This window comes from Neoarthrinium moseri, assembly GCF_022829205.1.
Source record: "Neoarthrinium moseri strain CBS 164.80 chromosome Unknown scaffold120_Wmoseri_CBS_16480, whole genome shotgun sequence".
NCBI classification, from domain to species: domain Eukaryota; kingdom Fungi; phylum Ascomycota; class Sordariomycetes; order Amphisphaeriales; family Apiosporaceae; genus Neoarthrinium; species Neoarthrinium moseri.
Window position 1 is genome coordinate 1 of NW_026055234.1, and position 25,930 is coordinate 25,930.

At 55.4% G+C, this 25,930-nt stretch overlaps 11 protein-coding genes across 11 annotated transcripts; 4 read left to right on the forward strand and 7 right to left on the reverse strand.

Moving 5' to 3' along the window:
- Window positions 1-293: 293 nt before the first annotated feature.
- JN550_013525 (uncharacterized protein) lies at window positions 294-2,686 on the forward strand (the record flags this gene model as incomplete). Its single annotated transcript, XM_049312121.1, has 7 exons — window positions 294-1,580; window positions 1,630-1,678; window positions 1,823-1,848; window positions 1,911-2,000; window positions 2,068-2,286; window positions 2,374-2,473; window positions 2,610-2,686. The coding sequence occupies 7 exons, from the start codon at window positions 294-296 to the stop codon at window positions 2,684-2,686; spliced, it is 1,848 nt and encodes a 615-aa protein (XP_049164486.1).
- A 390-nt stretch (window positions 2,687-3,076) lies between these two features.
- Window positions 3,077-5,368, reverse strand: JN550_013526 (uncharacterized protein; the record flags this gene model as incomplete). The annotated part of the gene is made up of 1 exon (XM_049312122.1): window positions 3,077-5,368. The coding sequence occupies one exon, from the start codon at window positions 5,366-5,368 to the stop codon at window positions 3,077-3,079; it is 2,292 nt and encodes a 763-aa protein (XP_049164487.1).
- Window positions 5,369-5,913: 545 nt separating this feature from the next.
- On the reverse strand, window positions 5,914-7,062 carry JN550_013527 (uncharacterized protein; the record flags this gene model as incomplete). The annotated part of the gene is made up of 2 exons (XM_049312123.1): window positions 5,914-6,546; window positions 6,610-7,062. The coding sequence occupies 2 exons, from the start codon at window positions 7,060-7,062 to the stop codon at window positions 5,914-5,916; spliced, it is 1,086 nt and encodes a 361-aa protein (XP_049164488.1).
- Window positions 7,063-7,531: 469 nt separating this feature from the next.
- On the forward strand, window positions 7,532-10,064 carry JN550_013528 (uncharacterized protein; the record flags this gene model as incomplete). The annotated part of the gene is made up of 6 exons (XM_049312126.1): window positions 7,532-7,659; window positions 8,009-8,626; window positions 8,676-8,833; window positions 8,891-9,120; window positions 9,178-9,580; window positions 9,631-10,064. The coding sequence occupies 6 exons, from the start codon at window positions 7,532-7,534 to the stop codon at window positions 10,062-10,064; spliced, it is 1,971 nt and encodes a 656-aa protein (XP_049164489.1).
- Window positions 10,065-12,450: 2,386 nt separating this feature from the next.
- On the forward strand, window positions 12,451-13,183 carry JN550_013529 (uncharacterized protein; the record flags this gene model as incomplete). Its single annotated transcript, XM_049312127.1, has 3 exons — window positions 12,451-12,649; window positions 12,703-12,996; window positions 13,053-13,183. The coding sequence occupies 3 exons, from the start codon at window positions 12,451-12,453 to the stop codon at window positions 13,181-13,183; spliced, it is 624 nt and encodes a 207-aa protein (XP_049164490.1).
- Window positions 13,184-14,252: 1,069 nt separating this feature from the next.
- On the reverse strand, window positions 14,253-14,977 carry JN550_013530 (uncharacterized protein; the record flags this gene model as incomplete). The annotated part of the gene is made up of 3 exons (XM_049312128.1): window positions 14,253-14,374; window positions 14,456-14,656; window positions 14,809-14,977. 3 exons carry the CDS (start codon window positions 14,975-14,977, stop codon window positions 14,253-14,255), a joined length of 492 nt encoding a protein of 163 aa, XP_049164491.1.
- Window positions 14,978-16,418: 1,441 nt separating this feature from the next.
- Window positions 16,419-17,603, reverse strand: JN550_013531 (uncharacterized protein; the record flags this gene model as incomplete). The annotated part of the gene is made up of 1 exon (XM_049312129.1): window positions 16,419-17,603. One exon carries the CDS (start codon window positions 17,601-17,603, stop codon window positions 16,419-16,421), a length of 1,185 nt encoding a protein of 394 aa, XP_049164492.1.
- A 1,206-nt stretch (window positions 17,604-18,809) lies between these two features.
- Window positions 18,810-19,739, forward strand: JN550_013532 (uncharacterized protein; the record flags this gene model as incomplete). Its single annotated transcript, XM_049312130.1, has 2 exons — window positions 18,810-19,337; window positions 19,419-19,739. The coding sequence occupies 2 exons, from the start codon at window positions 18,810-18,812 to the stop codon at window positions 19,737-19,739; spliced, it is 849 nt and encodes a 282-aa protein (XP_049164493.1).
- A 402-nt stretch (window positions 19,740-20,141) lies between these two features.
- On the reverse strand, window positions 20,142-21,938 carry JN550_013533 (uncharacterized protein; the record flags this gene model as incomplete). Its single annotated transcript, XM_049312131.1, has 1 exon — window positions 20,142-21,938. The coding sequence occupies one exon, from the start codon at window positions 21,936-21,938 to the stop codon at window positions 20,142-20,144; it is 1,797 nt and encodes a 598-aa protein (XP_049164494.1).
- A 592-nt stretch (window positions 21,939-22,530) lies between these two features.
- JN550_013534 (uncharacterized protein) lies at window positions 22,531-24,374 on the reverse strand (the record flags this gene model as incomplete). The annotated part of the gene is made up of 4 exons (XM_049312132.1): window positions 22,531-22,866; window positions 23,050-23,716; window positions 23,774-24,155; window positions 24,206-24,374. The coding sequence occupies 4 exons, from the start codon at window positions 24,372-24,374 to the stop codon at window positions 22,531-22,533; spliced, it is 1,554 nt and encodes a 517-aa protein (XP_049164495.1).
- A 301-nt stretch (window positions 24,375-24,675) lies between these two features.
- JN550_013535 (uncharacterized protein) lies at window positions 24,676-25,718 on the reverse strand (the record flags this gene model as incomplete). Its single annotated transcript, XM_049312133.1, has 3 exons — window positions 24,676-25,436; window positions 25,498-25,546; window positions 25,599-25,718. 3 exons carry the CDS (start codon window positions 25,716-25,718, stop codon window positions 24,676-24,678), a joined length of 930 nt encoding a protein of 309 aa, XP_049164496.1.
- Between the last annotated feature and the right edge of the window lie 212 nt (window positions 25,719-25,930).

The following is a 25,930-nucleotide window of genomic DNA, read 5'->3' on the forward strand; positions in this document are numbered from 1 at the left end:
CCCCCCGCCTCCTTGCCTCCCGCTGTCTCCTGGCTCCTGGCTTGCCTGCTTGCCTGGCACTCCTCCCAAGACAAGACCCTGAAAGCGAGGGGCTCCCCTTTTGTCGATCCGTGGGCTAATCCCAACTGCTCGAAACACATTTAAGACACCTGAGCCATTGTCGCCCCCATTTAATCCAAAACATTCTTTAACGAACCCTTCTGCCATCCTGCTGCCTCACGCTCATTCTCAACCTCCAGCCACATTCGACGCCTTTCATTACTCAACGCAGCGTCTGCAGACAGCCCGGCATCATGAAGAAGTTCGGCTTCAGCAAGAAATCCGACGACGGCGACGATTCCAATCGCTCCGCCCTCTTCGGCAGCAAGAAGGGCTCCCCCGCACCCGCCAGCAACCCCTATGCACAGTCGGGCCAGAATGATCCCTACGCCCCGAGCCAGCCCATGACTGGCGCCCAGGCAACCTACAAGCAGTATCAGCAAGCTTCCTACAGCGGAGGGCTGCCCAGCGGTCCGCGCGGAGGTGGCCCTGGTCTTCCGGGAGGACCCCGCGGCGGTCCTGGTGCCCCTCCATTGAACCGCAACGCGAGCAGCGCCTCCAACGAGACAGCCCCTCCCCCGTACAGCGGCGGTGCCGGCTACGGCTCCGACCGATACGGCGCGTCCGGCGGTTACGGCAGCAACAGATACGACAACTCCGGATCCGGATACGGCTCCGATCGAAAGGCACCTAGTGCAGGCTCTCGAGGACCCGGTGGCTACGGTGGACTCGGCCGAGCCGACGGCAATGACGATGATGCCGACCGCGACGCTCTCTTCTCCGGCGCCCGTGAACGACAGGATCAAAGACAGCAACAGCCCGCACAGAGTGGGGGATACGGAGCATCCGGCACCGGCGCCGGGTCCAACTACGGTGGTTATGGTGAGCGCCGTGAGCTCACCGCGGAGGAGCAAGAGGAAGAGGAGGTCGCCGATATCAGAAGGCAAATTAAAGAGACAAAGCTTGCATCGGCAACCTCGGCCGAGAACTCTGAGCGTATCGCCTCTCAGGCTGTGGAGACGGCATTGGGTACCTACGCCAGGTTGGGTGCACAGCACGAGCGTTTGAACTACACCGAAGGTCTCCTCGACAAAGCCAGCACGTCCACGCGCGAGGCTGAAGGACAAACTAAGAAGTTGAAGCACCTGAACCGCAGCATGTTTGCAGTCCACGTCAACAACCCCTTCACATCAGGCAAGAAGACGCGGGACCTCGAGAACCAAATCCTTGAACAGCACCGCAACGACCGAGACCTGCGCGAGGCAACTCGCAAGGCTGGGTGGCAAGCCAACGCCCACATGGAGGCTGGCTTCAAAGAGATCGAGGCCTCCCGTAGCACCGATAAGTGGCAGAAGGCTAGTGGTGCTGAGAAGAGCAAATACGCCTTCGAGGACGACTCGGAGGATGATGAGGCCGAAAACCGCATTGACGATGCCATGGCAAGGACCGCAAACCATGTCGGCACCCTTAACAGCGTGGCCAGGCTGATGCAGAGGGAAATCGACTCTCAGGACCAGCTCATAGGAAGACTCGGCGAAAAGGTATGTCCGCCGCTTTCTGCACCGACGATCAATGCTAATATGGCCACAGAGCGATTCCGTGAACGACCAGGCCAAACTCAACACGGAGAGACTGAAACGTATTCATTAAGTTCCAAGAGACCCTTTTCGGGCCAAGAAGGCAGTGCATTGGTGACGGTTTGGACTTTTCATACACCACGGGCGTTTCATGGGTGGAGGCTCTTGTTTGATACCGCCGAAACACCACTAGATCTGAATAACAGACATTTTGATTTCGGCTTGGCTTCCTGTGCGTAGCAATTGGCTTCTTGAAAACACCACTCGGAGGCTTCGCAGACCATGACATCACAGTGTCGACCCCTTCGTAGTGGCCGGGGGCACTGTGTGACCCACTATGATTCCGTGACATTTGATTTCACCACGAGGACCGTGTTGAACGGCGTAAGTAGATGATACTCAAGACAATCTCTGTGTTAGCCCAACCACGCTGTAACTTGCATCGTACCAGGCCGCCATGAGGCCGTCGTCGAGATTACTAGCCCAGGCAGCGCCCGCTTCAAACAACGGTCTCCGGCCGGCGCTGGCCCTCCTGCCGCCAATCCCGCTGTATCGGCGCCTGTTCCGTGCTCACAGGAAGCACCTCCCGTCCGAGATGCGGCTCCTGGGCGACGAGTACATCAAGGCCGAATTCCGCGCCCACCGCGAGACGGAGAACCCCGCGCACATCGTGAGTAACACTCGTCACATCGCGCCCGTCCGCGACGGCTTGCTCTCGGAATGACGGCTGAGACTAACCCCCCGCGGGAACGTACAGATCGGTTTCTTGACCGAGTGGCAGCTGTACGCGCAGAAAATCGAGGGCGATGCGTGGAAGGGGGAAAAACTTGACCCGGCCAAGATCGAGAAGATGAGCGGTGAGTTTGAACCCCTTTGCGACGTGACCACAGCCGTGGCATGTCGAATTGGAAGGCCCCTTTGGGTCTGTTTTTTATTTTTATTTTTATTTTATTTGTCTTTCCCTTCGTCGCAGACATACTGATACCCATCCAGACCAGCAGATGGGCCAACTATACGAACTCATGCAGGCCATCCGGAAACGCCATGAGGAGGGGGGCAGTGAAGAGTGACGTCTCGGTAGCCAGAGGAGAACCGCATGATGTTTACTGCATGCATAGCCAAGCCGTTGGCTCAGTGTCGTCTGATTAGCGAATGTGGAGTGCGGCTCTTATGAGACCGTACATCTATCCTGCTTCCCGAGAATCGTGCTGGTGTTATCTAGCGTAGCCTTGTAAGCAGACAATGCAGGAAGTGTATAAATAGCAGTCTCATCATACGCTGGTGTATATTAAGACCAAGGCCGGCGTATCATATTAGCCCTGGTCGGTATATACGGAAGGACATCATCGAAATATAATGTGTTCACAGTCGATGTAGGACGTATTGCATATAAAGGAAATTTTCTATTGTTCAATTCTACGGTGGACAATCGCTATGCCAGTATACGCGCTAAGATATCTCTATTGTCCACCCCCTAAAGCCTCCACTATCCAGTCCGCCTGGACAGCGCTTACTTTCTTTGCATAATTCTTCTGCGTAAACACATGTTCCAGGAACATGATGGCTTCCTTTTTCTGTCCATGCAAAACGCTGGATGGGTGGATGGCAACAATGTGTTTCCCCTGAGTGGTGACGTAGCTGCCGTCAGGTGCCAGCAAGGCGCACTTCGTGACAAAGCCCTTCAAGAAGCACTTCAATAGTGTCTCGGCCCGCTCTGGAGAAATGGGCACGAAAGGCTGCGGGTCTGGCTCCGGCTTCTCCGTCAGCAACTTCTCCTTCAGACACAGGCTCCGAAGTTGATTCCGAATATTCAAAGCCTGTCTCATGTTGCGGACATTGACTTTCCGCTTCTTGCACCAGCCAACTCTGTCGGCATGCTCCGCTGTATACTGTTGCATAGTCGTGAGATAGGTGAGGATATCTCCCTCCCGGCGATACAAAGCCTTACGTGCCTCTTCTGTTTCTTCTTGCTGTTCCTCCATTTGCAGTTGATGAAATATACTTTCACCAGCGGTTATACAGGAAATGATATCGATCACTTCCAGCAGGCAGTCGAATTGTGGCTCGGCTGCTGCTAGGAGAACTCTTCCGTAAGGCGCGGTGACGGGAAACAAGGCGACCCTCTTTCCAATACTGGTAATAGTGCCGTTGTCATCCAGTGCCTCCAGGAAGTGGAGCTGCAGGAGCGCCTTCTCTATGGAATCGAGATCAGGAAAGTCCATCAATGGGAACGAGAGTATGTCATTAATCCCACGGGCCTTCATCGTCAATACTGCGCCCAAGACATCAGTCCGCAGAATCTCGGGGAGGTCGACATCCTTCAGCGTGTCATAAGTCTCTGGTGTATAAAGTCTGAAGCATTGACCGGGGCCTTCACGACCAGCTCGACCTGCTCTCTGCAGAGCAGAAGACTTCGAAATTGGTTTTGCTAACAAGGACTCCATGCCCAGCCGAGACCTGTACTGCTTGACCTTGGCTTTGCCACAGTCGACAACGTAACGAGCGCCAGGCACAGTGACGGACGTTTCTGCTATGTTTGTTGCTAGAATCACCTTTCGAGTGAACTTGGTGGGCGGCGGCTGGAACGCAGCTTGCTGTGCCTGAACAGCGAGCTGTCCGTAGAGTGGGCATGTGAGGATCTTCGGAACATCTGATGCCAGTGAGGCCCCGTACTCCTCGATGCGCTTCTGCAGTGCTTCAATCTCCTCCTGGCCGGTGAGAAAGGCCAAAATATCCCCTGGGAGAGCTTCCTGCTCGTGGATTTTGGTGATCTGGTTGAACAATGCTTCTCGTAGATCTGGCACAGGTGCTTGTGTGTGCTTTATGTCAACCGGGTACTGGCGACCCTTTATCCGGAGCACCTCCACTGATGGTTTCGATAGTGTGCCCTCCTCAGCTGCTGCTGGGCTGAAAAATTCCGATATCCTCTCGACGTCAGCTGTCGCACTCATGACAACAACCTTCAGCGGTAGGCCACCACGTCCCGCTTTGTCACCAGTAACGATCTGTCTGAGGAACCCAGAGAGCATATCGACATCCACGCTTCTCTCGTGGATCTCATCGACGATCACTGCACTATACTGCCGCAGATTTGGATCCCGCATCATCTCCTGAAGCAGCATACCCTCCGTCAAGAACTTAATTCTCGTCCCCTTTGGCACATTATGGTCAAAACGAACAGAGTAACCCACCAAGCCCTCGCGCGTTATACCTGATGACCCCAAGGGGGTACCCATCTCCCGTGCCACGCGACTGGCCAGAGTTGTTGCAGCCACTCGACGAGGTTGAGTGATGGCGATAACTCCGCCGACATTGACGGGATCAGACTGCCCCGGCACTGTGACCTTCTTGCGCTGGCACCAGCGTTCCTGGTACAGGAATTGTGGCACCTGGGTACTCTTTCCGGAACCAGTCTCACCAACGACAAGTAAGATGTCGCTATCCTTCAGGTTTGCAGTGATTTGGTCGCGATGCGCCCATATCGGCAGTGCTTTCCGGGCTTTCAGAAGCGGGGTATCAATTTCCTTTCTTCGGTGAGACTGCTGTGACTTCGGTTTGGAAGTCGGCTTTGAAGGAGCCTGAGCATCTTGACCATCCTCTTTATCCTTAGACTTCGGCGTTTCAGCTGGTTCCTTCGGCTGGGGCTTTACTCGTGAAAATCCAAGATCGACCAGCTTGCCGCCAACCATTACGAGATCAGGGTTAGTCGGGGGTTTGATGTCGCCCTTCCTTCGCTTAGCCGGGCGCTCCATTTTGAGGGTTTGACCAAAGCCAGAATTTTCCTCGATGTTTTGAGATGCCGTACTTGATAGACAGATGTTGCATGAAAAATGTAGAAATCTCGGGTGTGAGCAAAGTAACAGCTGGCGGCCAGCCGGCGAATTTGTCATTGGAGCTGATCGAGAAGACCTAGTCAACCAAGGCTTCCATCTCGCAAGATTACAGATGCGACACACATTCCTTGTAAACTTCAATACTCATCTGAGAAGCTATATTCACAAAGCTTCAAACAAAGTATGTTGTAAAAGTGTGCAATAAGCCAATGCGTGGTCAACGTGTAAGTACCAGAAATCCTGCTGGAATTTATGTGTTTCTCGCAAGTTTTACGAGCGCAACAGCTTTGGTCCAGGTAGGCATTCAGTGATATTCATTTGCCTACTCCAACACTGCATTGAATCGCAGCCGACATCTCAAGCCGGTATTGCTGAGGAGTCACTGGCTGTTTCCGGGGGAAATCGGATCACAGCTTCGTCGGGGCAGTGACCAATCTGCATCGTACCAAGCCACACCTTCATGACTACAGGTGGCATTGAACGACACCTCTACGAACACCCTCTGTTTCTTCCCTGAGAGTCTCAACGGTAGCGCCAAGTTCTCTCGCCTTCGTGACGAAGTCATCAAGAGACCCACCAACGCCGAAGTAGAGTTTCTTCGCTGCTGCAAGGACTTCGGCGCTGTTACCTTGAGCTTTCTGATGACTCAAGAGGGAGAAAACGGTGTCGGTGAAAGACTGAAGGGCGAAAGGCGAATAGATTGTTTCGGCACCCAAGACAATCACTCGTTGTCTTGAGCCATTCGCGTTGGCTGGCAGGGCATTCTCAACGAGCTCCACGAACTCCTGACACCATGCGCCAGAAATAAATTCAATGTTGACTTTCCGCTGAGAGAGGAACTCTTGGAATGCCTGGATGACCTCAGGGGTCAGATCCAGTTCCCCATCCTCGGAGGATAGAGCTGCGTCCACAAGTGGCAATTCTGTTCGTTGCTGGAGAGCCCATGATAGTATGAAGTTGGGCAGTGTTACGAGCTGCAGCACAGTGGAGTTGTAGTCTGCCAGGATGATAGTCAAGGGTTTGGCATCCTCTCCTCTGTTGGTGGAAGCGGCCCATTGAAACATTGCCAAAGAGGGCAGTGCAGTGCCGCAACCGAGCTGGGACATGGTGTTAGAAAAGCATTCGCTGGCTAGCTGGCGGTCTACCAGGCAAAGTCTTACCTCGACTACGCAGGGAGCCTCGTCCTGCGAGGACAGGAATGGTTTCGACTGTTCCAAAACCTTGACGAGATCCACACTGCTCTCCCAGCTTTTGAAGCCGCCCTCGTACACTCCAGTCTTGACATCGTGACTGCCCAAGCCGGGCTCAGCCTCGCCACCGTCGTCATCCTCGGCCATGAGTTGGACTCTCACGTCCCAGAGCTCGCGCCGCGGGAGCTGAATCGTCTCGCCACCATCTAACTCGACACCCAGTAGACCAAACGCAATCTTTGAAGGAAGTAGCGAGAGCATCTGCTTGAAATCATGGCGAACTGTTGGCAGCAAAGGCTTGCCAGCGACCGGGAAGGCGCTGCTTGGCGCTGCCGGTGCCTGGGTTGGTTTGCTCGGAATGTTGTTATCCGCCTGGAGCTCCTCGTCTATATCATCCCCGCTGAACGAGAAGGCGAATGACATGGCGGCCAATGATTGCGAATCAACCCAAAGTCTCCTGATAGGTCAGTGTCCGAGTTGCTCTGGCCAATGCGGAGTCCACGCGAGGGAATGCTGCTATGTTCAGGGATTGATTCGCAGGTGGAGCCGAGTAAAAAGGATTGATTATACTACGGCCGATCCTCGGATCTTTATCCAAAGCTTCCAAACGGTCGGGATCCAAAACCTTGGAATACTCTAGATGCCCGGCCAGGGCTTCCAGCATCGCGAACCACTCGCTCCCACCAGGTTCTTCCACCGACAGGGCCTTGGCAGCGTCTTCGGCGATAACAGATGGCAGGTCAGCGCTTGCAGAGAGGCCTATCTCCTGCGCCACGGTGGGACGACAGCTGTCTGGAGCGCTGAAGGAATTAGCATTATGTGGGGTCAGAGCTGGTGTGGTTGGACGGAATACGACTGACGGCTCTCTAAAAGTACTTGCTACCGGCCTAAAATGCTCACACTGCAACCTCTGATTGGCCAAGACCTCGAGTTGGCTGCTCGGGAGGTATTCGCTACCGGGATGATGAGCAGAGTCCTATTCAGATGGAAAGAAGTGCGACACGTGCGAGAAAGCATGCGGTACGTGCAGGTGGTCCGGATTCCGTGATTCGGTTTCGGCTGCCCTCAAATCGGCGGGTGACAAAGGCGCTGGGGTTGTCCTAAACATCCCCTAATTGAGGAGACAATTCCTATCAAGTCTAGGCTCGTTGGTTTCACCGCATCCTTCGACTATTCACGGCCCTATTCAAACTCCTTTGTGGTAGGCTGAGATACGTTCACCAACGCAAGGCGGCATATTCACACCTTTGCACCAACGCTGTGGTTGGTGGCTCACCTTGACAGAGCTTCAGCTCAGCCGCTCCCGTTGCATGAACCCGACCATTCCTGACTATCGATCGCCACTGTTTGACTTAACCGTCGTATAAAGCACCTCCTTCCTGACCTCGAACATGACTTCCGATACACACTGCCAAAATCCTCTACCTCCTTCTGCCAACAAGATGACCCGCCTGAGGCCATCCCAAATCTCAACAAGCCCAGCAAGCAGAGGGCAAGCTACAAATGGCTCAAGTCTCAAGACACCGTACTCTGTCGAGGAGAAGCCTATCGGCTCGGCAAGGCATGTCAGAATTGTGGGGATTGGTGCTGGCGCCAGCGGGATCAATATGATCAGAACGCTCCGGAAGACTCTTACAAATTTCGAGTTGGTAATCTACGAGAAAAATGATGGAGTTGGAGGGACATGGCACGAGAACCAGTACCCTGGTTGCCGATGCGACGTCCCAAGCCACAACTACCAGTTCTCTTGGCGACCGAACCTCGAATGGTCCAACTTCCATGCGCCTGCCGAAGAAATCAAATCTTATCTTTGCCAAATCTGCGACGATGAGAATATGTGGGATACAATCAAGACTCGACATCAAGTCACTGGCGCTTGGTGGGACGAGGCTCGAGGACTCTGGGACTTGAATGTCAAGGATCTCGCAACCGGCTCAGAGTTTCACGATGACGCAAATTTTATCGTGGACGCCTCCGGAATACTCAAGTACGGATTTGCCAACTCGATATGAGCAACATACTGACTGAACCTACAGTAACTGGAAATGGCCTGCCGTGAAAGATATCCAGGCGTTTCGGGGAAACCTAATCCATACTGCCAGCTGGCCAAAGGGGTTCGACTGCTCTGGCAAACGTGTGGCGGTTATTGGCAATGGTGCCACCGGCGTCCAAATCGTGCCGGCAATACAGCCAGGTAAGGACCGTGTTGCCCCTTCAATATTTGAAGTGCGTTGCTCTGACAGGGGGACAGGCGCAAAAAAGCTCTACCACATATTCCGCACGCCCACCTGGGTTGTCCCTCCAAGACTGATGTCCATGAAGTTGATGGGAAGCCCAGCCTGGGAGATACTGAAAGGAATAGAGATGGACGCGAACGAAGATTTCAGTGCACCACAGATCGAGAAGTTCAAGGCGGATCCAGATCTCTACAATACGTTCGTCAAGGCTGTAGAGAAGGACATCAACGGCGCCTTTCCCGTCGTAGGTGCAAGACGACTGTATCATCCGATAGATGTCGATGACTAATATCCTTTACAGGTTCTCAATGGCAGTCCTGTACAAGCGTTTGCACAACAGAAGGTTGTCCAGTATATGACAGCAATGCTCGGCGGAGATGAGAAGCTATGCAAAGCCTTGATACCCACGTTCCCCCTAGGCACACGAAGAATGACCCCGGCACCGGGATATCTTGAGTGTCTTCGGACGGGCAATGTCGAGGTTATCACGGGACAAATTGCGAGATTCGTGCCCGAAGGCATCCAGCTGGAATCCGGCGAGATCATCCTGCTAGATGTCATCATATGTGCCACAGGGTTTGACAACTCTTTCTGTCCGCGTTTTCCGATAGTCGGCAGAAACGGCAATGTCCAGGACAGGATGAAGTTCGAGACGCCGAAAAGCTACATGTCGTGTGCGTTGCCCGGCGTACCAAACTATTTCAGTGAGTTCTCCAAATGCGATCTGCAAGGCAGACAATTGACCATCGTGAAGCCTTTCTCGGGCCCAACGCGCCCATTGGCCACGGCAGTGTCTTCACACTGAGTGAGCATATTGCGAGGTATATCGCTAGCATCATCCGCAAATGCCAGACGGAGGGAATCAGAGCCATCGCACCGTCAGAGGCTGCCGTGAACGACTACAGCGAGCACATCAATACCTTCATGCCACGGACCGCATGGGGCTCGTCGGGCCGTTCCTGGTTCAAGGGCGGGAAGGAGGACGGGCCTGTCACTGCACTGCACCCTGGCAGCCGTATACACTTCTTCCACATGCTCGAGCACTTCAGGGGCGAGGACTGGGATTACACATACGAACAGGCTTCTCAGAACCGTTTCGCCTACCTAGGGAACGGGTTCTCGACCAAGGAACTGGATCCTACTTTTGACTCAACTTGGTACCTCGACGACGCGGCATGCAAATTGTGATAGAACTGCACCGGTATGTAATAAGGTCTCACGAGGCGAATGGCGTTGGGCGGTCCAGCAGTCACAGGTTTGGATCTTCTAGTCCTTAGAGCAATAGTCATCATGGAACAATACGCTTTTCGACGCCATAAAGGCGCAATAATAGTCTCCGGCCCAGTTCGGTACCATGCGAGTACTGTAAGCGATGTGCCTACGCCAAATCTGGCTATCCAGCTTTGCCAGGCCTGAGCTGAGATCACGGGAGGCATACTAGGCCTTCTATTGTGAAACAGTCTGACGACATTGGATTGGCTTCTGCTAGTCATTGCCGTATCAATTAGCCAGGGCTTATTGGTTGGTGGCGGCGCTGCACCGTCAAGAACGAAATCCTGTCTTGAGCAGTCCGAAGTTTAATAAGTCAGTTAACTACGGGTTTATCATGTACCAAAGACTCACCGTTTGTAGTTCGCCGCTGGATCTCACCAAAGTGAGCGCACCAACACATGAGTCAACCGTGGATACACATCGAGTAGCTTGAGTCGCTGCGTGACGTAGGTGTAACACATATGCGCTGGGGGGAAGCACTGCTTTTCCGCGACATCATGGGAGGCCCTGGTCAAAGATCGCATACAAGAATATCTGGGGTAAGCAACATGTGTGCAGTAGCCGCACAGGGCCGATTGACCACTCAGACGCCTGTCGCAATGTCCGGACGCGTCCAATGCAGGAACTGGCTTCTACGAAATTGCGACAGCCCCGCCAGGTTGCATTAAGTTGCAGCCCAGCCGCCAACGTCGTCGCCCTTGGGAGCGATCCTACAGACACTCATTAAACGGACGACACGCGGCAGGGGAGAAAAAGAGAGAGAGCAGGGCGTTGCGCCCGAGGAGTCTTGACTCTCGAGAGGCGGCGTAGGAAGGGGTTCAACAGTCGTATGGCACTTCTCCCAAGGCTACTTCGGACGAATCGCATTTGTCATTGGCATCTCCATGCCCAAGCCAGACAACAGAGTCAGCTCCAGTCGATATTCAGCTCATGGGTTCCCCAGCCTGCGAGATCCAGATGGGGGTCGAGGCCTAGTCGAACAATGCCAACACGAGGCAGTAAGAGGCGCATGCGCTGCAGGGAGCACACCATCTCACCGGCGATTCACGTATGATTGGTTGTCGCCGAGCAATTGACGTGAGGGCCTTTCGAGCCCGTTCTAGCCCTAGATTCCTTTTTCTCAGCTGGTTCAACGTGGGCGCGACGCTGGAGATTCGAAGCTGCAGACGTCAGAGCCCCGAGACTCTGGGAGGCCAGCAGAACGCATGATGCGAGATGCGAGGTGCGACACCAACCCTTGGGCCGTGTAAGGGAATGTACTGCAAACCCATCCTGGGCGCGAGAGTGACATCCAGGACGGAGCGCAGAGGGTGACAGAGACGTCCCAGCTGGGCAAGGCGGCCGGGCGGCCCTGGCAGGTAGATTGCCAAGCAATTTCGAACCCTGGGCCTTGACAAGAGAGCCAACGGGCGGGTGGTCAAGTCAGCCAATCTAGGCCCGAAGCTGGTGGGCAATGCTGGTTAATTGCAAGATTTCAGGAGAGAAAAGGGCAGCCCCCCCGTCTCTTGGGAGCACCCACCAAGGCCCGTGGCCCAGCAGGTGAGCCAAGGTCTAACCGGACTAGATCAAATAGCCAGAAATTTAAACCTTGCCTAGTGGAGAGGGAGCTGGTGCGGTACGTACCGTACACAGCACAGGGACTTCCATACGAGCGGGCAGGCGGGTACCTCGGCGGCGTGGGAGGTATGTGAGGGTACATCCTGGGCGATGGGAGGCGGCTTGTTGTGATGTCCCCATGCGCGAAGGCACCAATGCAGAGGGCTCATTTCCTGAATCGTCTCTTATGAGCGCCCTGGCGCCGGCACGGCATCTCTTGAGTCCTTCTTCCTCTTTTCTTCACCACGTTGCCCAACTGCTCCCCACGGTCCTTCATCAGTCTCCACGGCTTCACTGTTCTCTACATCCTTCTAATACAATACCCCACAGCTGGTAAGTCGACCGAGTTTCCCTTCCCGAGCCTGCCACCAGCAGGCACAAAGTCACGATGCTTGGCCCTGGGTCTGCTGCCTGCGGGATCCCCAATGGCGGCTTTGCCGCAGTCCTGCTTCTCGTACTGGCTGCTCCCGGCTGCTCTGGGCTGGCCCGATCAGATCAGGCTTCTGGTCCACGTCGCACCATGGCGATCCGGCTTCTCTAATTATAAGTCGCGGACTCCCTCGCCATGGCGCCCTGCCTACGCTTTGAACGAAGCCTCTGCCCGTCCCAACTGTGTGTTCCGTCCGTACCGATCACTGACCGCGCAACCTGGGTTTAGCTTCTTCTCGTCTCTCATTCACCCCATTTCCAAACCAAATCAATCACAATGAAGTCTGCTATCGCCTCGATTGCCTTCGCCGTCCTTGCCGGACTGGCCAGCGCCAAAGTTGCCTTCACCAACAGCAACTACAACGTTGAGGCTGGCAAGCCCTTCACCCTGGAGTGGGATGGCGGCAAGGGTCCTTACACCATCAACCTGAAGGACGGCCCCTCGGACGACCTCAAGACCGTCCAGGCCCTCGCCAGTACGTCTTTCGCTGTGTTCCCAGGCCCCTCATTGATGCTAACGTCCTGACAGCCGGCACCACCGACGATTCTCTGACCGTCACCCTTTCCTCGTCCCTCGTCAGCGGCAACTATGCCTTCGAGATCGTTGACTCGTCTGATGACACCACCAACTACAGCTCCCAGTTCCCTATTGTTGGAACTGGCTCCAGCTCTACCGCCGCGAGCAGCTCCAAGGCTTCTTCCACCGCCGCCACCAGCACCAAGGCCTCATCCACCCTGACCACCACCACCACCAGTGGCTCCTCGTCCGCCTCTGCCAGCAGCACCGAGGACTCGTCGTCCTCTTCGACCAAGGCCAGCTCCAGTAAGTGGTCCCCTTGCCGATCGCGAAGGGCAGACCCCGTTCTAACTACGCACCAGCCACCTCCAGCAACGCCAGCAAGACTACCTCGGCTTCTGCTTCTTCCAGCACTGCTCCTAACACCAACGGTGCTCAGAGCTTCGCTGCCCCCCTGGTGCTTGCCGCCGCCGGTCTTGCCCTCGCTTTCTAATTCTGAAAAGAGTGAAAGGAGGAGGACCAGCTGCTGGACATTTTGGTAGTTTCTGAGTAAATACGTTTTGATAATCTCGTATCCTGACTAATGTGTTAATCGCGTCGCACGAGTTCGCTGGGGTGGAGCGGAATGACCAGCGGTGGTCGAACAGGCAAAACTTGGAAGATTCGAATTGTGTTGCTGGAATCGTGTCGCGTAGGCGTGCGCAACACTGATGCATGTATATAAACATCAATACAACGGTCTTACTGCATAGGCATAGCCGGCTTCCGGACGCGTGACCAGGGCTCTACGGATGGTGCAAATGTCCCTGTGTCGTCGTCGTTCGAACGATGATCTCTGCCCATCGCACTATACTCCAAGAGACGAGCACGAATCGAGGTGGTATAGACTGCGCCAAGAGGAGTATTCCCCCCTCACGGCTACCAGCAGTAGCTCGCGCCTGGCAAAGTTATTCCCGGCTCCATTCGTGTCATGATGCGCGACCATTGTCAGCTGACTTATCCAGTCGTGCAGTCACTCTGGGTTTGACGGGTAGCTGCAGAACATCAACCGGCCTTGTAGGCCTGCCATAGCTGCTTACATGAAGAGCCGACGAACTTCGCTTATCACAGTACACAAGCTCTCCAGCCACACTACCCGGACGGCAGCTTGCCCGTTTCAAGACCGAGCTGCAGATCGATTTGGTAACTTATCAAATTCGGGCATGATGCGTAAGCATTGTCCACGGTAGGAAAGGCTGGGGATTTCATGCGTCTGATGGCGGTTGGTGCCAGTATAACAAGTTAGAGATCTACACCTCGGGCTGGTCCTTGCCGGTCCTCATACTCGAAAGGAGGTTATTCAGCGGAGCGCGAGCCGTCAAGGGGTTGGCATACGCAATCCCGCCGACGTCCATTACAATCTAGCAGCAATAGCGCGCCGTATAAATGAGAATCATTTCACTAGTCTGCTGTACCTCAAAGCCGTGCAAGCTGCGGACATGGTACACACAGTCGTTATGGTATTGTACAACTTTTACGTGCTTCTATGACGACGTGCCCTCCGGCACCTACGACGCCTTGGATCATAGCCAGTCTGTGGACACAGCCGCGTCTCCCTCGAGCTCGAGCGCCCTTCGCAAAGCCGTCAACCTACCTGCCCTATCCTCCTGTGCCGTGCCGCCTTCCGCGTCGCACTCAAGCTCGGCTGTCCTCAGGTTAGCTCGTTCTCCTCTTCCTCGATCGCAGGGAGCGGTGCACAGCATAGAAGAGGACAAGATATGCTCACCCTTGAGATAGCCAGCCTGGAAATCATGCCATCCCAGGAAGAACATGGCCCAGTACCGCCGCGGCACGTTGCGCATGAGGACCCGGGCGAACCGGCGGAAGTGCTCGCGCGCGAGGTCGCCCCCCTCGCCCGCATCGACGATCTGCACCATGCGGTCGAGCACGCAGCGGTATACGGCGCCGGCGTGGGCGCGGAAGCGCGCTGGATGTTCGGGCGCCGGGCGTCAGCTTTGTTTCTTCCATCAATCGAGGGAGATGCGTTGTGCGGTGCACGACGATCATGGATATAACAGCGGGAGAAAAAAAAAATAGAAAAAAAAAAAAAGAAGAAGGAAAGAAAAAGGGGGCACGCACAGTAGTTCTCCCCACGTTCTTGGAACACGGCCCACCACTTGTTGGCGAGCTCGCGCAGCGCCGCCTCGCATGTGTCGGCCTCGGGTCGCAGCAGCGCCTCGAGGTCAGCCAGGGCTGCGGCCTTGTGCTGCTCGAGGATCGAGTCCTGCTCGCTTTGTGTGAAAGGCATGGTTCGCGTACTACGTGCTCGTCCCCTGTGGGATGGCTCTTGTCAGCCCGTTTCCATGCATGAAAGCACCTAACGAGACTGGCGCCTGTGAGAAGCGCTGATGGAAGAAAAAGGAGGTAGGGGCAGGCTTCAGTATCTTATAACAAAGGCCTAGTCATGCTGGGAGGTTTATGTTAGAAGTAGGACGTAGATAGTGGGACCGTACTTGTGATGTGAGCTATTTGCTTAAGGATGTTTGCTTGCTACCTATTCATTAATCAGTATATTCGTGAACGATAGACTGCCCGGCCACAAGCATGGTGATGTTGGGTATGCAGCGTTCGGTGTCGTAATATTTAAAAGCCTCTATCGCCAGAGGGTAGAGCGGCACATCCAAAAGCATCGAGGCACATTAAGTGATTGCAAGGCTCCTCATGTTTTCGCTTTGGTGGTTATTTGTGCCCTGAGATATTTACCTGATCTCAATTAGCCACGTGAATTCGTGAGAAGATGGGAAAGAGGTTGGAAGTGCCAGCGGCGGAGCATAGGCTTTGTGAGAATCGCGGCCCAACAGAACCGCCCTGTGGATGGGAAAGGGGGAGGTAGTATATGATTCCCGGTACCGGACCTTTTCAGAGTGTTGCTATCTTCGCTTTCAAGTATTTACCAAGCAAAGAAGGACATGCTACTCTCCGAAATCGGATTTCTATGTATATGTACTTTGTGAGAGATTCATCAGTTTCGTTCACAGCCTGTCGTGGTAACTTGTGAGTCGGAAGTTACTGTGAAAGCGTAAACTAGAGTTGATTCTGTGCGTGTCGTTTCCAATCACTACATGTCTATCGAAACCACGGAACTTGTATTCATCAACTGTTGGAATCAAGTCTAGGGTTATGGCAAGTCACGCCTGGTCATGCCCTGTTCACACGTTGTTGAATAGTGCATAGTTGATTACGCAACTTTGTAGTAGTTGGTAGAACAGGGACCCAGTTAAATGTGTGGCATCTGCAGCCGTAATTCACACGCCAATCAAGCATTCACGGTCGATGTCAGACCATTGAAAGCACTCTTCTCTACGTTGCCAAGTCCGACCCGAACGGCAAGAGCTGACGACTGACTGATTTCCTTACAACAGACACCACGCTTGCCCACCTGGGTAGCCCTGGACAACTGTTTACCCACGTTTGCTGGCTCTTTGATGGTTGTGTTAGGCGACTTGTTCACGCCTAGAACCGAAAAGGAGGAATAAATATACACTTGTTGGAATTTTGAAGGCCCCCTCGATCTATGCGTGGGCAGATAACCTCTACTATGGTATGATATGCTATACAGTGAACTCGCCACATCCGCTCGTACAAAATGACCCCCTCGTATGCTGACACCCCTATGTATGACGACCCCCGACGCCGAGCAATGCAAATGATGGTCCGGGTATCTAATCCAATGCACCGTCCCTAGATTATTAAAGTTTGGCTTTAACAGCCTGTGGCTTTCCCTCCTCGGACACGACCACAACCACGACACAGATGTCGTCTACCTTGCCACCATGCCAGTCCTCCTGTGGGTAGTACTTTTGTACCTCCTTGGCAAAGGGCCCGTCGATCCTCTGGTTGAGACTCAAGGCCTTGGCAGTCAGTGCAATCTCGAGGGCAATTGCGCCCTGGAGAGTCATGGGACGCTGGGCCGAGTCGTCGGCCTGTGTGAACGGTGCCAGGTTGTCGATGACACGAATTCCTCCGTCTGACGATTTCCAGGCACCACAACTGGTCATGATGCGGCTCGCAATCTTCAAGATATCTTGGTTGAAAACGTTGTCCCACAGCCCATCGCTGGCAAAGACCAGAATATCGCCATGCTTGAGGTTGTGTGTGGTAACATCGGCGTCCTTGGGATAGTCGCATAGTTGAGCGCCGCCGAAAGCTGCGGCGCGGGCCAGCATGCTCTCCGGGACGACGGAGAGTTGATAGGGCGTGTTGAAGGCGTGGGTCTGTGGTTCGGTGTAACTGTTGACGGCGTTCAGGCGCAGCTGGATGAAGCCGGAATCGCCCAAGTTTGCGATCTCGAGTTTGCCATCCTCAGACGCAATGGCCACACAGGCGGTGCTCCCCCCGGCAGGTATGCTCTTGTCGCTGCAAACATCGTCGTAACCCTTCTGCATCAGCGCCCTGGCCTTCAGCAGGGGGCTGACGCCGGGCTTGTGCTCGTAGGCGGCCAGGGCCATGTAGTCGCAGAAGCTGTGGGAGAAGTCGGCAGGATCGACGCCACTCTCCTCCCATCCGCCAACACCATCTGCCACGCCGAGGGCAACGGCGTTGGTGTCGCCGACGCGAGCTATGAAGAAGGCATCCTGACCGCTGGCGGGCCGTTTCGACTTGGGGCGCTTGATCTGTGGCTGGATGCGGTTATACGGGTTGAAGTGGAACAGGTCGGAGTTCGGGTTGAGGCGCTTGTGCTTGCTCGCATAGGAGGCAGCGGCATGATAGGTGAACTTGCGCGCGGGCGGTGGTTGTGTGTCTTGCGACGGCATATCAGCGTGCGCTGCTGAGAATGCCCGGGTGTGATGTAATGATGATGATGGCGGCGCGGCGGGACGGAACAGGGCCAGGAACGGGCGGTACGAGACTACTGGATCAGGGCCAGTCAGCATGGCAGACGCCCGGTGGGCAGGAGGCAATACGTACGCTGGTCAGACAGCCTCTTCCGGGGCAGTACAAGCCGCGGGAGTGTTGTGGCCATTGCTGGGGACGACGATGTTCGGATGGGGATAACGGAGACCCCAAGGACTGATCATCTAGGCATATTGCAGGAGACGGCGCGTTAGGGGAGAGAGGCTGGTGCGAGACGATGCGGTAGCTTTGCGCAAAGGATCTCCTGGCCAGCTAAGGATCAATTGGCAGATGTGTCGACGCAGAAGGGTGATGTGTATGTACTCAGGGATGGAAAAGGGACAGAAAAAAAAAGTTACGTAGAGCTAAGCTGTACTTGCAGAACTGCGCAGTACGGTAGAGTCAGTACCGCACAGTCGGTACCTGGTGAGAGTTGCAGTGCAGCACAGCTCTCAGCACCAGGTCCATACAACAGGGGAGCGCGCTATCTTATCGCACCCACTAGCAACTGCAGTCAGTGGCTGTACGGGACCATGTACTGTACGTAATAGCCCTTTGGATTCCTCTTTTTTTTTTCCCTGTTTTTACTGGGCATGGTTGGTTACCATAGCACATTTGACATGGCTGCCTCCCCCGATTTCTGGGCCTTCTGGCTTGTCGCGGTCGTGTCCAATTTTCCCGCGACCTACCTATGGTACCCGACTTACACTGGACTGGACCCGGTGCTTTCCGACAGGGACCCATTTCGTCCAGTTCCCGGGCGAGGTGCACCTCGTAGTGGCTGGGGACGGGGGCGCCCACTGGGGGGGTGGCCTGCGTGGATCGGGGCCAAGTAGCACACTGAGGGCGGCCGACCGCCCGCCAGCTGAGCGGCAACTGGTCGCGTGCATTAGTGGACCGGGTATGGGCTGCTTAGGAAGAGGCGGGCGCTGATTGGCCGGCCGCATTACCGAGGACCAGCACAACCCCCGTGCGCCTTGGTGCCGTTCGGGTCGGATCCTGGGCGGACAGACGCCTCCAGAGTCGATGATGATTTCGACATCTGAACATCCTCACTCCCAATTGCCACCACCCTCAGGAGTCGGCCTAGAACGAACCTTATCGGGGCATCTGGTTCTGCTTGCCTGAGCTGCTGGACTCGCTCTCATCCTGATACATCTCTCCGGTTCCCTCGCCTGCAACACCCTCTGCCCAGCGTCCCCGGGAAAAAAAGAGGCTCGTCGATAATAGACGCTTGATCGCCCGCAATGGCAGCTCTCCGCTCTTCCTCGTCGCGGCTCCTCGCCGCCGCCGCCCGCCCGGCCTTCAAGCCCCAGGCCGTCTTCGCGCGCTCCATGGCCTCGGTCGGCGATGCCACCGTCAACGCCAACCCCAAGGGCGCCTCCGACTCCCGCATGAAGTCCTTCCAGATCTACCGCTGGAACCCCGACGCGCCCACCGAGAAGCCCCGGATGCAGACCTACACCCTCGACCTCAACAAGACCGGCCCCATGGTGCTCGACGCCCTCGTCCGCATCAAGAACGAGATCGACCCCACCCTGACCTTCCGCCGAAGCTGCCGTGAGGGCATCTGCGGCAGCTGCGCCATGAACATCAACGGCACCAACACCCTCGCCTGCCTCTGCCGCATCCCCACCGAGACCGACAAGGAGATGAAGATCTATCCTCTGCCGCACACCTACGTCGTCAAGGACCTCGTGCCCGACTTGACCCAGTTCTACAAGCAGTACAAGTCCATCAAGCCCTACCTGCAGAGGGACACTCCCGCGCCCGACGTATGTTATGTTTTTTTCTCTTCCCTGCCCTTCGGCTTCTATATTGGCGTAGTCGCACCGGTATACTAACTTCCCTCGCAGGGCAAGGAATACCGCCAGAGCAAGGCAGACCGCAAGAAGCTCGACGGTCTCTACGAATGTATCCTGTGCGCCTGCTGCTCGACCTCGTGCCCCTCGTACTGGTGGAACTCGGAGGAGTACCTCGGCCCTGCCATCCTCCTCCAGTCCTACCGCTGGCTGATCGACTCGCGTGACGAGCGCAAGTCCGAGCGCAAGGCTGCCCTTGACAACTCCATGAGCCTGTACCGATGCCACACCATCCTGAACTGCACGAGGACCTGCCCCAAGGGTCTGAACCCTGGTCTGGCCATTGCCGAGATCAAGAAGGAGATGGCCTTCTAAGCAGGGTTAATACTTGGTGGTGAGCAGCAGGAAAATGGGTGAGATTAGGCGTGGGGTGATGCGGGTCGGATGGGAGGGAGTCAGAAGAGAGACCAACTGTACAAATTTCTACGAGTTACGGTTTGCCCCTGGAATTATGTCCAGGATGGCTGTACGTCAGTCGCCGTGTTCCTTTGTTTGAGCATGGTTGGAGTTCTATGTCACAATTAAGTAAGAACTATTCCAAGTTGAGGGCTTCAATTTCGGTACATGTGATCTGCTGAGAGTGTGTGTGTGTTGATGAGCAAGTGAAAGAGCGAACATCGGCCGGTCTGCTTTCGGCGATCAAAGCACAGAAACCCCCCAAATCCAGTGGAAACCCCTTTCTTGTCGACCACGACGATTTGACTTTTTGATCTTTACTCAAATATCCACCAGCTTTTCAACCTCCTCGACCTCCAAGGCCTGATGCGCCTGCTTCTCCTTCTCTTTCGTGTGCCGGTCGAGCTGCGCCTGTACGACCTCCAAGGCCCGCTGGTCCTCGAGCTCCGCCTCCTGCAGCCGTCTCTCCAGCGTCTGCTCGCCGACGTAGTACTCGGATCCGTCGTCACTCGCCCCCTCGGGCTCCGGCTCCGCTTGCGCCACGTGCTTCTCGCGCTTCAGGCGGCCACGGTCCTTGTCCTTCCCCTTCGCCCTCTGCTGCTCTTCTCCGCCCCTTTCTCCGTCCCGGTCCCGGTCCCGGTCCCGTAGCTCGCCCTGTCGCGCGGCCTTGACCCGCGCCTCGAACAGCATCTCCAGCCGCTCGCGGATCTCGATCAGGTCCTCCTCCGTGACCGACATGCCGTGGAAGCGGCCGTGGCCAGTGCCCAGGGCTAGCCCGGGGTTGCTTGTGGTGTTGATCACGGTGGTGGCACCGGCGCCGGGGGGCCAGTAGCCGCTGCCCGCGAGCGAGAACTCGACGCCGGCCTTGTACCAGACGGGGAAGTCGGCGAGGCCAACCTCGCGCAGACCCGCGCGCGACGCCGGCATCTCGTGCTGGTACTTGCACACGGGACCCCACTTGCACTTGCCGTGGTGGCACCAGTGCCGGCAGAATATGCTCGACGTGCCGTTGTTGTGGGTGCCCTTGCCGCCCGGACCGGAGGAGGGGGCGGCTGCAGCGGCGTTTCTGGTGTCGATCGCGCCTGCACTGCCACAGTAGCGATGCTGGCCAGAACGGTACGAAGGCGCCATTGTGGCGGCCTCGTCAGTGTGGGCTGGGAAGCTCGACAACAGTCTCGAGGCCGGGTGCGAGGGCGGGGAAATAGGGCCACTGGGGACGCCGTAATGATGATGAGGAGCAGCATAGAGATGTGCAGGGGTTGAGGGACCAGGGCGAGGCGAAGAGGGAAAGCGAGAACGAGTGGTGGTCAGATGCTGGCTGCTGTCGCGGCCATCGAGGGGAGAAGACGTCGTCTCCTTCCCGGAGGTGACGGCATTGCCATTCTGGCTTCTCTTGGTGGTGCTGGTGGTCTTGCCTCGTACAGGAGGATCCATTTGGTTCGCCTTTTCTTCGATGCTGTCCCCTGATGCCTTGGAAGACGAGGACGAGGGCGGGCGGAAGGGTCGGCCGCTGTCGTCACCACTGCCGTTGCTGCTGGGGGTGCTGGGCACACTGGGCGGCGTACAGTCCCTATTCTTGCGGTGTCGACCGACTTTGCTGCTGCTCGGGTCCAGAGTATTGTTCGACTTTGTGCTCGTAGCCTTGGTGGTAGAAGTACGCTGCAGATTGAAATCCCCGTGCGTCGTAATGGTACTCGAAGTTGAGCCGGGATGCTGGCACTCACGCCGCCCCTGGTGCTGGACGCCCGACGAGCTCCCGATAGTAGACATGGTTGGGGCAGCGGTGGCAATAGAGGTCATGATTTCCCGGGTGATATGAACTTCATAGCAATCAAAGTCCTTGTGGTACTCGCCCAGGTTCCGCAGGCCACGCATCTGGTCCACGCCCAGCTCACGCGGCACCGACACCACCTCGAGCCAAGTTGGTAGCTGATCCACAGGAATAAGGGGCACCATGGGACCTTTGATGGTTACGGTACCCGACGCCGTGTGCTTCGTGATATCTGGGCGCACGATGAAGTACTGCGGTAGAGACTCCTCGAACGGGAAAGAGGCTGGTGAATCCGGCTTGGAGACATTGCGCTCTCGGCCTGCTCTGGTGTAGCTGTAGCTGGGCATTATGACGGCTGGGGGGCAAGCCGCCTGCTGCTCTCAGCCCTCGAATATCCGTGGGATCAAAGGGCAAGCAGAAGAATTGGAAAATCCTCAGAATCAGGACAGAGAAGTGACTATTACCCAGTATTCGAGTCGAATGGCGCAGTGACTCCAGAGTTTCGTGATCAAGGCAACAAAAATATCATGGGATTCCACCGTTGGGAAAGTGTATCCAGTCTCCGCAAAGCTCGGCACGGGGACCTCGTCAAATCTATGTACGTCTCTTCTCTAGCCCATTGCGTTTTGTGATCGTTTGGGTGCTCTGCACCCCTGCTCCACTCTCGTGACCTCTTCAGTTTGCATGTCTCGCATTATTGGCACTGAAGCCGCTTGCCTAGCAAATGAAGTGCTACTATCCCGTTTGCAACCACTGCTTGTCGATTGGATTTGTCAAATGGCGGTGGACTAACGAAGAAACACACTAGTGAGGCCTGCTTTCTCGCTGGTCGTTTTTGTTCTTCAGGCAGCAAAGCAAGTCGGATCGATGATGTCGACTCCGGATGGAGAGAGGAAGTGGTCAGGCCCGTGAGGTTTGTAAGTGGCAAGCACAGGTATTCTATAATGCGTCCTTTCGTATCTCCACACGAACTTTGGCTTCTAGCCCATCGACGCAGAAGCCTAGCTGCCGTGGCCCGTCCTGCAGCTCAGCCTCCCGCTTGACCCATCTTCCAGCCCTTTTCCCGGACTGCGAGGTTGCATCTGGTGTGTCAGTGTCGGGTTCTCGCAGGTCCTCCTCGTCGCTGCTGTCTTCCACCTCGTCGTCAAATCCTGCTACTGGGTCCCATTCGCCGGTTTCCCATATCAAGCGCAAACTGAGTGGGTCTTGCGCGAACAGCTTGCCAGCTATACCTTTGACTCTGTAGATATCAAAGCTTTTGGGGATTCTCGCCGTCTTTTCGAGTAATTCTCCACCGTCCGTGGGATGAAACGCAAACTGAACAGCCACCAATCTGGCCTCCAGGAATGCCGGGTTGATTTCCTTCGTGCGGTTTACCACTGGTGGCCCATATAGTTCAACCAATTCTTCATAACGCTTGTGGTTTTGGATCACCTCGGCCTCCTCACTCTTAGGTACTGCCGCCAAATGCTTTCCAATCCGTGCCAGGTAAAACATCTCTGCATCTTGCCGGTCGTTGTTTGTGATGGTGCCAAAATTCAGAACTTTGAGCCCGGCCAGACGCCCAACAGTTATCATGTATGCTTCCTCTGTGATTGTCTTGGACTGTGCGGAGTGGTCCGGATCTGGGTTATCGTAAACAGGGTTGTGTGTGAATCGCAAATGCGTGAGGCCCGGAAAAGAGTCCGGCAGACCATCGACGAAAGACCAAGATGAAACCTTGTTGTATGATATGTCCAGGTACTGTAAGCTCGAGGGAAAGACTGGTGGGTTTCCCGAGCTGTCAGAAGTTATGGAGCAGATATTATTTCCTTTCAGATGTAAATTCCGTAGTGCCTTCAACCCCGAGAGGCTTCTAATGTCCGAGAACGCTATGAACTCATTGAATTCGAGGTTTAAAGACAGCAGTGTTGACGACAGAGAGAGCAATGGCGTTACAGGCAAGGACGACAACTGATTGGCATCAGCGGACAATGTTGCCAATGCGGGAAATTTGGATGCCACATGGCATAATTCTTCCCAGCTCAGAAGGGTTTCTTCAAGTCCGAGATCGCGGACGTCCTTGAAAACTGATGGGGCGTTCTCAAGCCCATCATCTTGAAGGATGCGCTGGAAACGGTTTCCACTATGTTATGTTAGCTCCCTAAGAAGGATTATTGCCTGACCTTGGGGATTATCTTACTTCAGCCGTAAGTTACGCAGCTCCGGCAGTTCGGAACATATCTGCACAACAATTCCGAGTTTTGTGAACAGGTTTCGACTGAGCTCGAGCTGGATGACCTTGGGGCAGGTTTGAGCAATTGGCTCATCGCCCTCGGCGTAAGGAAAAGCGACGCGGGAGCCGTCCAGGATGACGAACTTCAGCTCCGCCAATTCCGCCTGCTTGCGCCGGATCTTTTCAAACCCAACCTCCTCTGCGATCTTGCCAGAAAACCTGATGTGGGCGCTGGCTGCCGATACGTCGCCGGTGTACTTGTCCCGCAGAGCTGCGATGAAGCTCCGCGCGGGCTCCGCGGTGCGGCTAGGCCTCACGAACGACGCAGCGGTGGGTGATTTCGATTTACCTGCTGCTTGTCAATTACAAACGCGTCGGGGCGGTTTACTGTTCACTCACATGAAAAGTAGCGCGTCCCTTTGTGAGAGCCATCATGTTTCCCTCGTGTCGCGTCGTCCCATTCCACGCCGATCCACGACCCCGAAGTGCCGGCAACCTCTCCGACATAGCGGACGGTGCAGATGGCCCCATCGTAGGACCGACGTTCGCCGATCTCTATGTCCGTCATGGTGTCGCTATCTTGCAAGATTCGGGTCCATGCCACGTTTTTTGACGGCGTGCTTGGTCCTGTTTTGAGGACGTTTGGTGGTAAAGAGGTTTTCGGCGCACTACGTGCATCAGGCACCCGAAATTTCGGGGACAGGCTTTACATTGAGCGTGGATCGTTTGGTGACACAGCAGGCCAGGCTCTCCCAAAACGCACGGTTTTTGACAGAGCGGTTTGAAAAACAACGCACATAGCTTCGCATTGAATGAAGGGCGTAATTTACAGAACTAGGCAACGCTTGCTACGTAATCGCGATCATGGCTCACAACTTGGACTTGGCTTCACCGACAACCTTCATCAATGCCCGCCCATTGCTCAGACACACCTTACCACCCTCAACGCTGGTAGCGAACCTGATCTCTTCCCAGCCGTCCTTGATCTCGCCCGTCTTCCAAACTTGTGTTACAAGCTTGTCGCCAGGCTTTACAGGGCTTGCGAACCGCGCCTGGAATTCCTTGATGTTCTTGGGGTCGCTTCCACCAAGCTTTTGCAACAAACCATGAGCAGTGGAGTTGAATGAGTAAAGACCGTGGATGATAGTGCCTCCGAAGCCCATCTTCTTGCCGGGCTCTGGGTGGGCGTGCAGCGGGTTGTAGTCGCCATTCAGTCTGTACAACAGAGCAGTCTCCTGCGTGGTCTGGTCCTCAAAAACGACATCGGGTTGCTTGCCCTTTGGCGGAGGAAAGTTTTCGGTCGCAGGGCCCTTGGGACCTCCCCAGTTGCCCTGCGCAACGAAGAACGCGCTGCCAATTGCCCTCGAGTAGATCTCGCCACTGCCCACATCCACCAGGTCGGTCTGTGTCTCGACCACAGAGCCTGGCCGGCCCTTGTCATAGACACCAACGACCTTGGTACGGATCTCGAACTTCTTGCCGGCTGAGGTCGGGGGGAGGGGCTTCAGAAATTGGACTAGTCGCTGGCCGTCCACAACTCTGCGGGAATCGAAGTCAGGCACACCAGGGATCTTGACTGCCTTCTGGGCGGCATAGAAGTCAATGACCTCTTGAGAGTCGTTCTTGAACGCTGGTATGGGTTAATCGAGAACCCCGTGACAAGGGCAAGCTAAGGACTTGGGGTGGCTTACGGAGAATGATGGGATATGTCGGAAAGACGGCGAAGTTAGGATCCAGCTCCTGTTTGACTGTCAGCGTCTGTGCTCGTGGGTTCCCAGAGAGTTTGACACACGTAGAGAAAGTGAAGCTCGTCCGCAGTGCAGCCAATGCTGTTGGCGAAGAGGAGAGCATCACGCTTCAGCCAGGTCACCTCCCTGGCGGGATATTCAAAACCAACTCCAGGGCCAGCCATGTTGAATGAGTTTCACAATGAGATAGCTTAAGGGCTGTTGGGCGAGGACTACACAGCAGTTACAGAGCTTATAGGGTACAGGATTGGGAGATTTATATTGTGCAAGCGCAACAGAGGCTGGCTACAAGAACCGCGGATGACAACCGCTTTTCTACTGCGCCCCTCTGCCGAGGTTCGAATGTGGAGAAGAGCTGTCTGTCCCTCACCAGCTT